The 14,353-nt window shown below is 39.7% G+C and overlaps 1 protein-coding gene across 2 annotated transcripts; it reads left to right on the top strand.

The window, feature by feature from the left end:
- Nucleotides 1–10: 10 nt before the first annotated feature.
- Nucleotides 11–13,269, top strand: LOC136437337 (WW domain-binding protein 4-like). 2 transcript variants are annotated; one of them, XM_066431891.1, is made up of 14 exons: nt 11–113; nt 225–297; nt 1,421–1,483; nt 1,995–2,066; nt 2,485–2,593; nt 3,229–3,284; nt 6,063–6,141; nt 8,446–8,546; nt 8,761–8,839; nt 9,198–9,322; nt 10,905–10,983; nt 11,569–11,699; nt 11,923–12,038; nt 12,347–13,269. In XM_066431891.1, coding segments are annotated over exons 1-14 (1,299 nt in total). In that variant the 5' UTR covers nt 11–111; the 3' UTR covers nt 12,561–13,269. The 2 variants fall into 2 exon arrangements, with proteins under 2 accessions (XP_066287988.1, XP_066287990.1); XM_066431893.1 differs by having other exon boundaries at nt 12–113; nt 11,569–11,687.
- Nucleotides 13,270–14,353: the final 1,084 nt, after the last annotated feature.

Genomic DNA, 14,353 nt, shown 5'->3' with positions numbered 1-14,353 from the left:
TTGTGGACATTTTTAGCAGGCACAAACGATTTACTTTCCGAGTTACCCCAAAATGTTTCAGAAAGATTAGTTACCTGACAGATACATGCAGTGCAGGTTTTTACAACAAAAATGTATGTTTCTGGTAACTTCGAATCATCGTTTATAGCTCCAATAGCTTTCCTTGTATACTAAAGAACGTTGTTTCATTGTGCCTCATCAGAGTTTACCCATTTTTCACCCAGGTCTGAATTTTGGAAGTCACAGCCGAGACACTTCTGCGAGTTTTGCAAGTGTTGGATCGCTGACAACAAACCTGTAAGTACCCCCCCCCCCCCGACAGTATGATACGCTATAATTGGCCAAGGTTATTTACAGGATTTTCCTGTCAATAACACCTCATGATCCTGTCAACCCTAATCCTTATATAACCCTAACCCTATAGGATGATCCTGTAAAATACTGAAAAAAATACATCACTTCCTGAGCAAGAGAAAGAATTGAAATTGAATGTTTTTAAAAAAAAAGAAGGGATTAAAAAGAAATGGCCCATCCGGGATTTGAACCCATGACCTTCTGATTGCAAGGCAACAGTACCCCCTAGGCCATGGCAACAGTTCACTAGATAAACGTGTACTGGTTCAAAGGAAATATTGCACTTCCTGTCATTAAGACATTTTTGCACTATTGACAGGATGTTTGATAATAGCCATGGTGTATACAATTGCAAGGTGTATGTATGGGCTACAAGCTGGCTAGGGCATAATTTGTAAGGGATTCAACTGGAGTATATCTTTACAAAATGCATTGAGGGGCCTACAAGAGCTCAGGGCAGTTTTAAACTTGAAGTTCCCTTGGCCTTGGCCAGAAGTAGACCTTCAGTGCTAGAGTGGTTAGTGCCTGGAATGCCCTGCCACAGTCTGTTATGAATTCAAGACAGTTAATGAGTTTGAAACATGACCAGTTAAACATTGGGAGTGCCTGCATGAGTAATATTTGTAACTGGGATTACCACAGGCAGAGCCTTCTCATCTCGAAGATGGTATAATTTACTATAAAGGTACATATAAACTGAGGCCTATAACGTTACACCTTTATGTCTTCTAAGTTCAAACTGTAATGATTTACACCTACACCAATTGATATTACTGAAATTTTCTAAGTAATAACTTTCTTACTATAGTATATTCAGTTTCAGTTTATTTTAATATGTAACCAGAAACACATTTCGCCTGGTGGTGCTTTTCAATGATTCAACCCCTTACATAGAATTACAATGTGAAGTAGAAATGACAAATGATAACAAGTAATAGTTATACTATATTTTTCCATAAGAAATTGAATTTGCAGAGGCAATAAAACCTCTACTAGTACCCTACAGTCAAAGTGTTCTTGTCTCATCGTCATTTTTTTCTCTCTGATTTATTTTTTCCCTACCTAGAGCCGAGACTTCCATGAGAAAGGAAAGAGACATAAAGAAAATGTGGAGCGCAGAATTAAGGAGGTATGCTGTATCTATGTACATGATTGGTGGATTAAGGTTGGACATCGAGGTAATAAGATATACTCTAAGGGCTGCTTCCAAAATCCTGTGCAGTTGCTTGAGTAACTGCTATTTGGCGTATGTTATTACATGATTGTTATAATTGTATATTTTCAGACTTCATCATTCAACTCTTTGCACTGTAATTTGTTATCGCAGCATGTGCAAATGTAGTTGTACAGCCCAGGACACACAACACTTCTGCAGAATTTGGAAATGATTGTGTTTGTTTTATTTTCACACCGCAAAATCATGACACGGCAAGTTATGATATGAGACATTTCTATTGTGTATCACTGCTGTACTTGAGGAACTGTTTCAACTGCAAACTTGAAATATCACAAAAACCTTTTTTCTCTACTACATGTACTGCGAAATTGAATCCCCGCGAAAATAAACAAATTCACTGTAACTGTGTCTTAAAGCTTCATCTTTTGCAGTTTTCATCCTAAAATATATATGTTGTGTCCAGGTGCGAGAGAAGAGTGAGGAGCACTGGAAAGTCCAACAGGAGAACAAGGACTTCCTACAGCAGATGGAGGCTGTAAGGCATCATCTTTTTCTCAGTTGTTTTCAGTCAAGAAAGTGTCAGCTTTTCTAGCTTTTTTTCTGTACTACAACACAAACACAAGATACAAAGGTATCTGAAGAATAAGGAAAAATAATTGTTGTTTTTTATATTTCAGCTGTGGTTGTTCCTATTGCACAGCTAATTCTTCCTACAGTTGAACTATGTCGGATCACATTTTGCAATTAGGACTCTATAAAACTGTGGAAAAAAAACAATGTGAATACATATACATTTTTCTTTGTTCACCTCAAAGGGAGTCAGGTATCGTTTTGTGCATGTCTCTGTGCATGTCATTGTGTCTGTGCTTCCACTTGGCAGTATCTGTTCATATATGTTATACCTGAGGGCGTGAAGTCTGCTATCTCTGATTGGCTTTCATATCTATTTTAAGGCTGCTCTTAAGGCTGCCGCCAAGGACATTGCCAGTGACCCGTCCCTGGCCAGTCAGTATGGCATCAAAGCTCCTGTTCATCGGCCACCCAGCGTCAACATAGATACAGGTAACCTCCATTAACATTTATCTGCCGGGTTACATAAATCCACCACTTCGAAAAACTGTGGGTTTGAGTGATCTCTAGTGCAGCACCCTCCAGGTATGCACAGTTAAGATACACAGCAGTGCATTATACCAGGGGGGTGGAGGTTTGTTTGGATGGATCTTTTCAGGGTGGCGTAATTATGTACCCCAGTGGAATTATGTTAGTAGTTGTTATAAATTAGATACGTATGAACAAACCAACTCAGGATATTCCTAGTCAGGAAAACAGCCATTGAACTTGAAGTAACCTGCATATCAGACAGCTGAAGATCCTAAATGGAAATGGAATCAAATGGAATAGAAATAATGACACCAAATGGAACAGAAATTAGGATTTGATATTTTTCCCCTAGTTGTGTATGTTGGGCATATGTGCACACTAGTAGAGTCTGTTGTATTCTGTATCAAAGTTAAACTCCAATTTCCAACACAAGAATTTGGACTTCCCCAAATTTTCAACTGATCAACTCCAGTCCTTATCAAGGAATTGATAGAGTGTATTGTACCGTATTTGTAAATATTAGAACGTAACGTACTGACACAAGTGATTGTAACATTATACATGATCATGATCTGATGATGACTTGTTTTGTGTAGTCTCAAGTTGGGCAGTTCCTGGTAAGAAAGTGGAAGAGAAAGTCAGTCAACCTGAGGTATGTACTGCTTTATATTTTGTTACACATTTTATACTCATTCAGGGCTCAAAATTCATTTTTGGGAATAGGTGCACTGGTGCACCTAACCCAGGGCTCTAGCCAGCGCCAGTTTTGCCGTAAATTTACGGGACTTTGCTGCTGGTTACGGAAAAAAATTAAAACCAATCCGTAAACCTTGACGGACAAAAATCGGGAGAAAAGATATAGACAGGGCTTGAACTTTTGCAAAGATCTCCAGAAAAGAAGCGGAAGTTTGAAGCGAAGGCGCGGAGGTTGCCAGTGGTTCGTGGGCCGAGAGAAAATCAGCCTCGTACGCCCCCCTCCCCACTACCAGTGCCCCACTGGCCGGTCGCATCAGGCTGGCGTTTTTTTTCTGCTGTTTTCCCCGGTTCACCGCCAGTTATAGCCACACAAAAAATACTCCGGTAGTTACCAGCCAGTTTCCGTATTTTGTGGAAATATTGTTAAAGTTTACGCCGAGTTACACGAACACTAATTTCTTCCCACGAAAACTGGTGTTGAGAGTTTGAGACCTCAGAATCAGATATTGTCTACGTAGCCAATAACAGCGTTCGTTCACGCCGCGTCACGGAAAATGGACCAATGACATACAAGTCTCGCGGTTCACGAGATGTTAGCTTTAGCGAGAATCCGCGAGGTTTTATCGGAAATTGATATTTGGTGCGACGATGGGGCTGTTTGAAGGCTTGAATCGACGAATTTTGATCAAATCAAGTGGAAGTTAGCGGAGAAATCGACCATGGAAAACATGGAAGGAAAATATTGAACGTCTTTAGGGCGTTCTGTCCAAAGTAGGGTGTCTCATTTCCTACTATATTTAGTACAGGGCGCAAATGGGACCGGTGTTGAAAATGTTTTATTTCTGCCGACAAAATTCACGTGTATAATTGTCAAATATATAAGAAAGTTTTGTGGTGCTAAATTTAATTTATTTGCCGATTGTATACAACGAAGGCCCAAGTAATTTTTCACCAAAAGAGATGGCATTATTAAAGCTTTATCTACCAGCAAAACTTTCCCCTCAAAATGCTGGAGATAGCGTTTCAGAGGGTCTACATTTCAAATTTTCCTGGGGGGGAATACCGCCGGACCCCCCTAGAATTGTCGCGCCTACGGCGCTCGACATGTTAGCTTTATACCGAAAATTTGGGCTTACGGGATAAAATTTCAGGCTGGCTAGAGCCCTGACCTAACCTAAAAATTTAGGTGCACAGAAATAACTTTTGGTACAGCGAGCCAGAATGTCAGCAAAACGTAATTACAACACGTCCAAGGGTCTTTTCAGAGATTACAAGAACAATGCTTAACCATACTAAAGGAAATCACAACTTTCTTTTAGAAGTAAAAAAAGAACATGCATTCTAACAAGAAACTTCTTGTGCACTTAGAATATGAATATTGTGTTCACCTGCCTATGTTTCCAGCAGTCCATAAATGGGCATTTAGTGCAACGAGTTAGCCATGAGTGAAGTCATACATATCAATTGCTTATTGGACGGCAAATAAACTTGAGCATTTGCCTACGATTTCATTAATGCAATTACCATTAGTGTACTAAAAAAAGGACTCAGCCAGACGTGCTTACTGAGGTGAACCAAGAGGTGAAAAACTGCTGGGATTTTTGTAAGGGCTTCAATCTTCAGTGAAAATTCACAAATGTAGTTAATGTGGCAATTATTGGAAAACATTGTGCATGTTTGCAATCTGTGTCCATGTGACCGAAGTGACACCCAAGAAAGGAACTATATCCACATCACATGGTTCACAAGACAGTGCTGAAGGCTTTGTGCTGTATACAGCTGTTACAATGGTTGCCCTTCACCCCATGCTTTACCATTGCTAACTATGTTTCACTCTACTGTTTTGTGTTTTCAAAGTGTATGGAGCATATGGGGTTCACTGGCTCAATAGTTTGGTAGTTAGCTATGTATAATGTTGGCATAAAAACAGAAAAGTTTCATACATAACATGTATATAAATGTGCCAAAGCTAGTGTTGGCGTAACTTTGCAAAACTTTGACAAAACAATTTGTGTTTACACTGTCACATATACACACACGTACATTATGTTCATATGTGTAAATTTATCCATTCGCCTTAGAAATATGTGTGTCAATCTGCTTACCATTTGAATTTTGGTTGAATGTTATCAGTGACAAAAAAGAATCCTTTCTCCACCTGTTAACAAAACTTGCATTCTGAGGTGAATGTTAACAAACTAGTTGTGCATGTATGAACTTGCTTTTGGGACAAAAAGATTTTGAGTTCATTGCACATTTCTCAGGGTCTGGTGTTTGTATGAAGGTGTTGATGGATTTATAATGACAACCTGGAGAAAAGGAGCAGAAATGTAGCCTGCCATTTCACGACGGTTTGATTAGCGGGACCTGAGCTGTTGTTGATTCTGTCATGTATGATTAATATATCTGCAAAGGTCCGCAGCAAATTGCCTAAGGACTTCTGTGAAATGGTTCAGCTTAGACCAAATGTCATACATGTCAGGTGGAGAAAACTCGCTTTGAATCAATAGGATTAAATGCAGCATCACTCTACTACTGTACTCAATAGCAACACTGTGCTACATGTACATGTATTGCTACATACTAGCACTACTTGTCTTTGTCTCGTGTATCAAGATTGTCAAATTGTCTTTAAGAAGAAGACCAAAATGTAGCAAATCAGTCAAGTATATGAATAATTTGGTGTTGCAAAAGGAAAGAACAAAGTCATTCTCATCTTCTCTGCACACTGTAGAGAGAAGAGGACATTGGCCCATGGATTGAGAGCACCAGTCCAGAGGGATACACCTACTATTATAACACTGTTACAGAAGGTAGGGAGTCAGTGTAATACATTGTAGCTGTGTGTTGTGAAGTAAGCCTGTTACTAAAGGCTTATTGTTCTCATGTGCCATCACTTATTTCTTACCTGTCAAACTCTGTTAAGCTATGGTCACACTAAACTCACGTCGTACCTGCGATGGGGTTTCTTCCGTCATGACAGCGCCGTACGTCGTACGTTTGGGAAAAACCGGGTGCAATAGTTAACACATACAAAGTGGTGGTCACATAAAACGTAGGTACATCGTACGATGGGTTTTTTTAGTGTACCTAGGTCAATCGCAGGTAAATCGCAGGTAAATCGCACGTAAAAGTAGCCATCGGCGAGCGTCCTACGCCGGAAAATACAGCTAAAGATGATTTTGAACATGTTCAAAATTTTGCTTCCGTCGCCGTACGATTTTTATTGCCCCCAATACAGACTTCACTACGGCCTTCTTTTTATACCAATGAGATGAAAAATGTATACATTTCGACCGTGTTCTGATGGTTTCAGTTTTCCCTGATATCCAGAGCACAGTGGCAACTGGTGTACAGCGCGACCGCTGAAGAGCCTGCTTTCAAGGCTACGATTTTCCACGTGTCAGATCGAGTATCGCGCACAGGTGATGCATACGATTGTTTCATGGCTATACACACGTGGGTTCATAATGAGATCAGACCTCATTCCCTGAAGAACCTACCCAAGGACTTATGGCGTGACGTCTGTATGCTATACTCTGGTGTCACGGCTATCTGAAGCTGGCAGACGCCCGGGAACAGCAGCACAACCAGCAGGACGACCAGAACTGAGTTTTTTTATTGGTATCAACGATTGCTTTATGTTGTAAACATATCATCCTGTATCTCTTAACGAAAGAAAGATACTAAAAAGACTGAAATTTTCATTTTGTAGTTAATTGCTGTCACATGAAATCCATATATCAGTACATCCCACTGAAGATATGTATCAAACCATAAAGAAATGTTGTGCTCCATGATCAGTTGGAATGTTTTCGTTTCACCCTCGTTTTATGTCTTTACTTCTGAGTGGTTGTTTAAGGCAATATTGTGTACATAGGTGTGTTATCATGTAAGATCAACGCAATTCAGAAGTGCATGTATCTGTACGAATTATATGTACTTCTGTGAGGTTGTTTCAAACAAATAAAGAGTTGAGAAAGATTTGAGATTTGAGAAATTACTGTAACTTTTTTTATAAATTCGAAAACAAAACTGAATAAGGAGGCGTTCTAATACATTAAAAGAATAAGGATGCGATGCAACAAAACGTTATTTTGTCCAAGCCAGTTTGCCCCGGATGTGAAGGGTGATTTGTAAAGATTATTTCATTAACATATCTTGATATTAAGGGGTGAAAAATAAAGTTACTAGAAGACATATCTTTATGCTCATGCGTCTCTGTTGTCATAAACTAAAAACAACTGAAGCCATCATCAGCGCACATATCTATACATGCAAATCGGCCTATATCATATGGTGCTGCCATGGCAACGAACCCACAGGTTTATTGTAGTACTGTTTCAGATAGACTCTTAGCTGTTTTCCCTCTATGTTTGCCACATTTCCCCCCCGCACATTTCGCATCTCATCCAAACATCCCGGCCTGCCTCCATGCCCCAGGGACAACTTGCCCCCCTGGCCCCAAGTCTCTGTTTTGTAAGCCTGGGTACCTTTCTCTCATGAGATTATGCAAACATATAGCAGCGCTCACTATGCGCTCGACTGCTTTTGGTTTCTGAAGTAGTCCCCACCACACTCTCGAGCCAACTCAATCAAAAGTGTGTCGTATTGGCCTAGTAAGGTCCGCCGCTGGATCCACGGCCTCACCCACCACCTCCGTCGCCTTCTCGCATTCTGTCTTTCTTGCAGAACCCTGATGAGGGCTGCCAAAATTACAGCTTGCCTTCCCTGTACTTTATTTAGCTGTATCTGCAGTCACACCAGCCTGATTCTTTCTGGTGGCATCACCATCTTGCAAAGGTCAGATGAAACGTGCACACATATGAGATGAGCGACACGTGACAAATCGCACGACGCCGGAAAATTTTGAACATCACCCGACGCTCTGCGATAGCTGATTTTACCTACGATTTACCTGCGATTTACCTGCGATTTACCTGCGTTGTACGGGAAATGCATCGTACGTGCATCGTAGGTACGACGTGAGTTTAGTGTGACCGGGGCTTAACTTGACTTGAATAACATCTCTGTGCATACTTTTGCGTGAGATAGGGGAAATATTTATAGTTTGTTATGGGTGTTGAATTTTTGATAATGTTTGATTTCTTTCCAAGAATCCCAATGGGAATTACCATCCAGCTTGAAGACATCAGAGGAAACAGCCAAAACTGTAGAGAAGAAAACAGTGGCTAAAGCAACAGGGACAACTAGTGAGGTACAAAGCTTTAGGTGTAAAAGTTTCTCACTTACTTAATTCTTATCCCTCTAAGTTTATGTTTGTTTTGTATCGAGGTGTATCATCTTTACCTGGTTGTATTGCATGTTGTGTTTATTTCATTCTCAGCTCAAAAAGAGTAAAAGCTTAGCAAATTATATAAAAACATGGAATCTGCCTCATCAGTGTGTCATCTTCCTCGATGTTTTCACAGTCAGAGAATGCCAGCTGTCCATGGGTGGAGGGAAGTAGTCCAGAAGGACACGTGAATTACTACAACACAGAGACTGGAGGTAATAGTGTAACATTCATGGGACGGCAACCCTCTGTCACTCGCTATGCTTGCTGATTCATTAATTTGATGCTTTCAAGTCCACTATCAAACTTTCATTTGAAGTTTGGTTAACATGTGCCGGGCACACACAATAGCTGGCTACCTCTGTAGTTCATTTACATGTTGAATGCTATCATCATCGGGTAACATTTTTCACCTTCATTTTCTTTGCTTTCTCTTTAGAATCATTTTAAATAAATGATAAGTACATACATATTCATCATTGTCGATTAGGATGGGAAAGAAAAAGATTGTGAGTCATACAAACAAATGTAAATGAGAGAGAGTTACAGTATTGTTATTTTTGCATTGTTAAGAATCACAATGGGAAAAACCAGCCAACTTCACCTCTTCCACCAAAGAAGTGAAATCAGAGGAAAGCAGAAGTGAGGATAAGGATGAGAAGGAGCAGGAGGAAAAGGCATCTACAAGCTCTAGTCAGGTGAGAAAATGTGCAGCACATGTACATATACTATAAATGCAGAAATGTTTGCGCAGTGAACTTTTTACCGCAAACTTAAAACCACCGCAAAAAGCCATTCCATTGTGTGACTGTAGTGCTACTATTGTTTCAAACATGAACTCAAAACCACCACAAACACTTCACTTTCTCCTTACCGTGACATTGAATCCCCGCGAACATTTCTGCATTTACAGTAGCTTTCTGGAACCACATACTGATACTTCTTTATTACCTTCGCTGAGAAGGTTATGCAGAGGGTAGCGTTTGTATGTATGTTTGTAAAGACCAGCATAACTCGAGAAGGCTTGGATGGATTGTCTTGATATTTGGTAGGTGGGTAGGTCTTGATGAGACTAGGAAATGATTAGATTTTGGGTCCCCTAGCGGCTTGTTACGGTACTGCAGCGGAACTTCCTGTTTCGATATCTCGTGTTCTGGACAAGCTATGGAACTGATTTTTGAGTGGTAGATAGCTCTTTGGACAGAGAGTAAGTGGTATAGGTTTTGGCCCCCTAGCGGCTTTTTTGAAACTGCAGGATCAGGTTTTGGTTCAGACTTTGAAAGGGAATAACTCAAGAAGGGCTTGATGGATGGTTATGATTTTTGGTAAGTAGATAGCTTGAGTGATGATGTACATGATAAGATACTTATTATGCAAATCAGTATCTAATTTGCATAATTAATGAGGAAAGTTTATACATCCGCCAAATTCCACGATAGGACTCTGAAACATGTGACATACATGTGTATGTAACTGAAGAAGAGAGAAATATTAATAGATATCAATTACGCAAATTAATACCTCATTTGCATAATTAATGAGAAAATACTATAACTCAAGATGGGCTTGATGGATGGTAATGATTTTTGGTATGTAGATAGCTTACGTGATGCTTTGTATGATTGGACGATAATCATGCAAATCAGATTCTAATTTGCATAATTAATGAGACAATTTTAAAAACCTGTTGTGTTCCATGATATGACTATTGACATATGTGAAATTTGTTACTGAGGACTTTTGATAGATAAAAAATATGCAAATGTAGGCCTAATTTGCATAATTAATGAGAAACTACTATAATTCCATACAGGTAAAGGATGGCAATTTCATACTTGTGTCATTTGGAAGTTATGTGAATGTGAACATCGTTGAATCAAATTATGCTAATAAGCACCCCATTTGCATAATTCATGTTACTTTGTTAGCATAAGCTTCGCTCATACTTTTCTTTTTTGGGTGAAGAAGATCAACTGGTATGATTTATAATTGATGACAAACACCCCTGATATGTCAGTCATAAAGGTTAAAATCATTTGGCGAAGGTATGAGGTCGTGGAACTCTAGTCTTCTTTATATTAAGTGTGCAGCCATACCTCTCACCTTAAGTGAAGGGGAAAAATGCTCGTGCTTTTCTCAGTGTGTAGCCTCATGGGTGTGGACCCACTGTGTCAGGGATCCCGGCAGCAATGTGATTAGATACTGGATACTGCTACTGATTGTACTATTACTACTGTACCTTTTAGATGTGATTGTCCTGAAGTTGTTTTTGTTGTATAGGAGGAGGCTGAGAGCTGTCAATGGATAGAGCGCACCAGTCCTGAAGGATACACATACTACTCCAACACTGTTACAGGAAGTAAGAAAAAGCCATTGGCTACAGTTTATTACCTTTGGTTAACCCATAGGTTATGTTTTGCACTGTGTGTGTGTGTGTGTGTGTGTGTGTGTGTGTGTGTGTGTGTGTGTGCGTGCGTCCTTCCATCTGTGAACACGATAACTGTGTGTGTGTGTGTGTGTGTGTGTGTGTGAGTGTGTGTGTGTGTGTGTGTGTGTGTGCGTGCGTGCGTGCGTGCGTCCTTCCATCTGTGAACACGATAACTCAAGAATGCCTGAATGGATTGTCTTCATACTTGGTATGTGGGTACTAGTAGCTCTTCTTCAGACCTCCAAATGATTTGGGCCGCCCTAGCGACTTCTTCATAGCAGCATACATGGAATGAGAACTGTTGCACTGCCAGTACAATTACGCACAAGAAGGTATGTGTGTGCTTCTCAAAGTGCTGTTTTTGGTATCTTTAACTTCTTTGACATGTTGCTATCTACTCAAAATAACCTTGCTTTTGTCAACAGCCCATGCTTTTGTAAGATGTACAGGACATTGATCATAGAATAGTGCATTTGTATTTTCACAAGTGTTTCTTCTCTCTTTACATGTGGAAAGAATCTCAGTGGGAAAAGCCGTCCGACTTCACTTCTGGAAAGTCAGCAGTGGAGTCATCCAAAAAAGTCAAGAGAAAGGATGAAGAAAAAGAGGAGGAAAAAGAGGAAGCCCCTGCAGAAGTTACTTTACATGTATGCTGAAGTTCTCCAGTTTAGGTCAAATGGACCATCAGACTTCTTTTACAGTTTATGTATTTATGTTTCTCCAACACAGTCGAATATGTGGCAGAACAGGTGTTCCTTGTAAAGAATAGACAAGTTCACACTTTTACAGCCACCAAAACTATTGTCATCATACTAGTATCAATCACTATTTGAATAGCCTGACAATGTTTTTCTTTCTCATGGTCTTCAGGAGAAAGTGGAGAAGAGTGAAGGAGCGGAGGAAGAAGTAAAAGAAGAAAAAAAAGAAAAGAGACCACTGAAGAGAAAATCTGCATATGGGGCATGGACGACAGTACAGCAAACCAGGTCAGTCACTAATCTCTTGACTATTTCTACATTGTTTGGTCATATACTAGTGCTAAATGCAACAGTATGCCAATGTTTCTAGTGTCTAAAGATTGCAATCTTGCTGGATTGAAATGTTAGAAGACAATTGTGACACTACAATCACAATCTATATTCCTCTTTTTGTATCCAAAGAAAATGTGAGGATCTTTCACTAGTGTGCAAAAATACTTTAACCACTGAATTATTCTGCTGTAACAAATGTACATCCAGTATGATTATTATGGGAGCATAAATGATATTCATAATGTCATGTACTGTCCTTACAGCCAAAAGATAGATCTCCAGCTGCCCTGCGGTGCTGCGGACCTGAAGCCTGACCCGACGCCACAGTTCACACAGGAGCCAGTACGAGTCAAGTTCAAGGAGAAAACAGTCACCTCGTTGAGCTCTGGTGTATTTTCTAGCACAGAGCCAGTCGGGTTCAAGAAGAAGAAAGTGAGAGCCAACCGTAGCATCAGGAGAAGGGATGATGAGGACTAGTAGACCTGGGTGTTTATTACATGAAGGACCATCATTATCTGTTAACACTTAGTCTATCTTTTGGCAGCTGTCGACTTCAGAATCATCCCGAAATTCTGCATGGACATTGTACAACAGGATATGTTCTTACATCGTTCCTTATGTGGAAAGTGTGAGCATATTCGTCCAGGCCAGTTCCATTTACAGAATTTAGAGGTATATGAGAGAAAATTCATAATCATAGATCACTGAAGAAGTAAAATGGAATAGTTGGAGTTGGCAATTCTCTACAAATCCGACATAAAAAATCATATTTAGAATCTTATACTGACAACACATTATGCAAACACAGATTTCCAAATACTATCTTGAAAGTTTTCAAATCCGAATGTTCTGAAAGACACCTAATGTGACAGTTTTATTTGGTATAGAACTAAGATACAGAAACCAGTCATACTTTGGACATTTGCTGTTTTGTATTCATGTCGCACTTTGTGGGAAGCACAATGATACAAACAAAGGTGAGAAATGGTCTGATGAATTGTGATCTAGTTGTACAAGTATATGAAATATTGATTAAATAGAATATTGAGGTAAATGTTATAATATGAGCAGAAGTTGTTATTGAATTGAACCTTGACAACTTAGCTGGGATATATAAAGCTGTAAAGAAATCCTGCAAAACTGACTCAATTTGTATAACACTTTTAATAAAATTCATCGTACCTTGCTTATAAGTTTCCATATGTAAAAGTATCTTTGTGTTTTATTCTCTGGGTGTCCCCAAGTTTTATTCACAGTTCTGTTTCCCATTTTGTTGCTGCCAAGACTTGGAAAGTGGTTCCGGATATCGTCAATGTCACCTCGGATCAAACTCTAATCAAAGCCATACTGGTTGGGCACTGCTGTCTCTGTTGGAGAAGGTTACACTCATTTTAATCATTAGGGACTGCCCTTCCTTCAGCACTTGCGTAACCTTGTCCTAACTTGGCCTGATCAGAGGAGGTCTTGTATAGGGTGTTGGCATGTGATGTCACAGAGGCCATGCTGGTTGGATGAATCTAGTTGAGTCAGGCCTGTAAATTTGCATGTAATATGATTCCATGACTGCAGTTGCCCACACAACTTCAACTTTACCTGGTAGCATTTTAGAATGCATAAGTTGTTAACAAAAGGCTGGCAAATTGTGTACACATCTTGGCACCAAAGGGAAGGTTCAAGTTGAACGACTTGCATCTCCTTGCAGTCGTATATAATTTCAATTATCCATTTGCAAGGAACAGGGTGTGAATTATTAGTAGAGAAAAGCTTTGGCCCAAAATAGCCAAGTAGAGTTGTGGAAAATTGCATCATCAGCGCACCTCACTACACCTTTCTAAAATACTGACCTGAATTGATGGCTTTAACTCCGGTATAAAGAAACTCACAGCATAGCAAGAGAGGGGATTTTATCCATCGATGGTGAACTGAGTTTCGAAGCAGGCAAGCATCAAATTCGGGTTATTTCCAATGCTCCGTCAAGCAAAAAACCTTTTGTTTGTGTGTATGAGCAAGGACATTATCTAATGTCCTTAGCATGAGTTTACTGCTATTTGAAATGTCCAAGGTGTCCTTAGGCAAGGTCTTTTGACTATTGAACTCAATAGTAACAATGTGCTCAACCTTAAACACACTGAAACTTGAGCAATAGCAGTTCATGTTTTGTGTAGATGATTGAAATATGCTTTTAGGCCACACCAATTTTTTTTGTTGCCTCTCGGAATAGCCTCTCCTGTTTTTCCCATTTAAAACAAAAAATTGGGTCACCATTCCCA

The sequence above is a fragment of the Branchiostoma lanceolatum genome, chromosome 6 (genome assembly GCF_035083965.1).
Source record: "Branchiostoma lanceolatum isolate klBraLanc5 chromosome 6, klBraLanc5.hap2, whole genome shotgun sequence".
NCBI lineage: Eukaryota > Metazoa > Chordata > Leptocardii > Amphioxiformes > Branchiostomatidae > Branchiostoma > Branchiostoma lanceolatum.
Note: the sequence above shows the minus strand (reverse complement) of the source record. Positions and strands in the feature narration are given on the sequence as shown.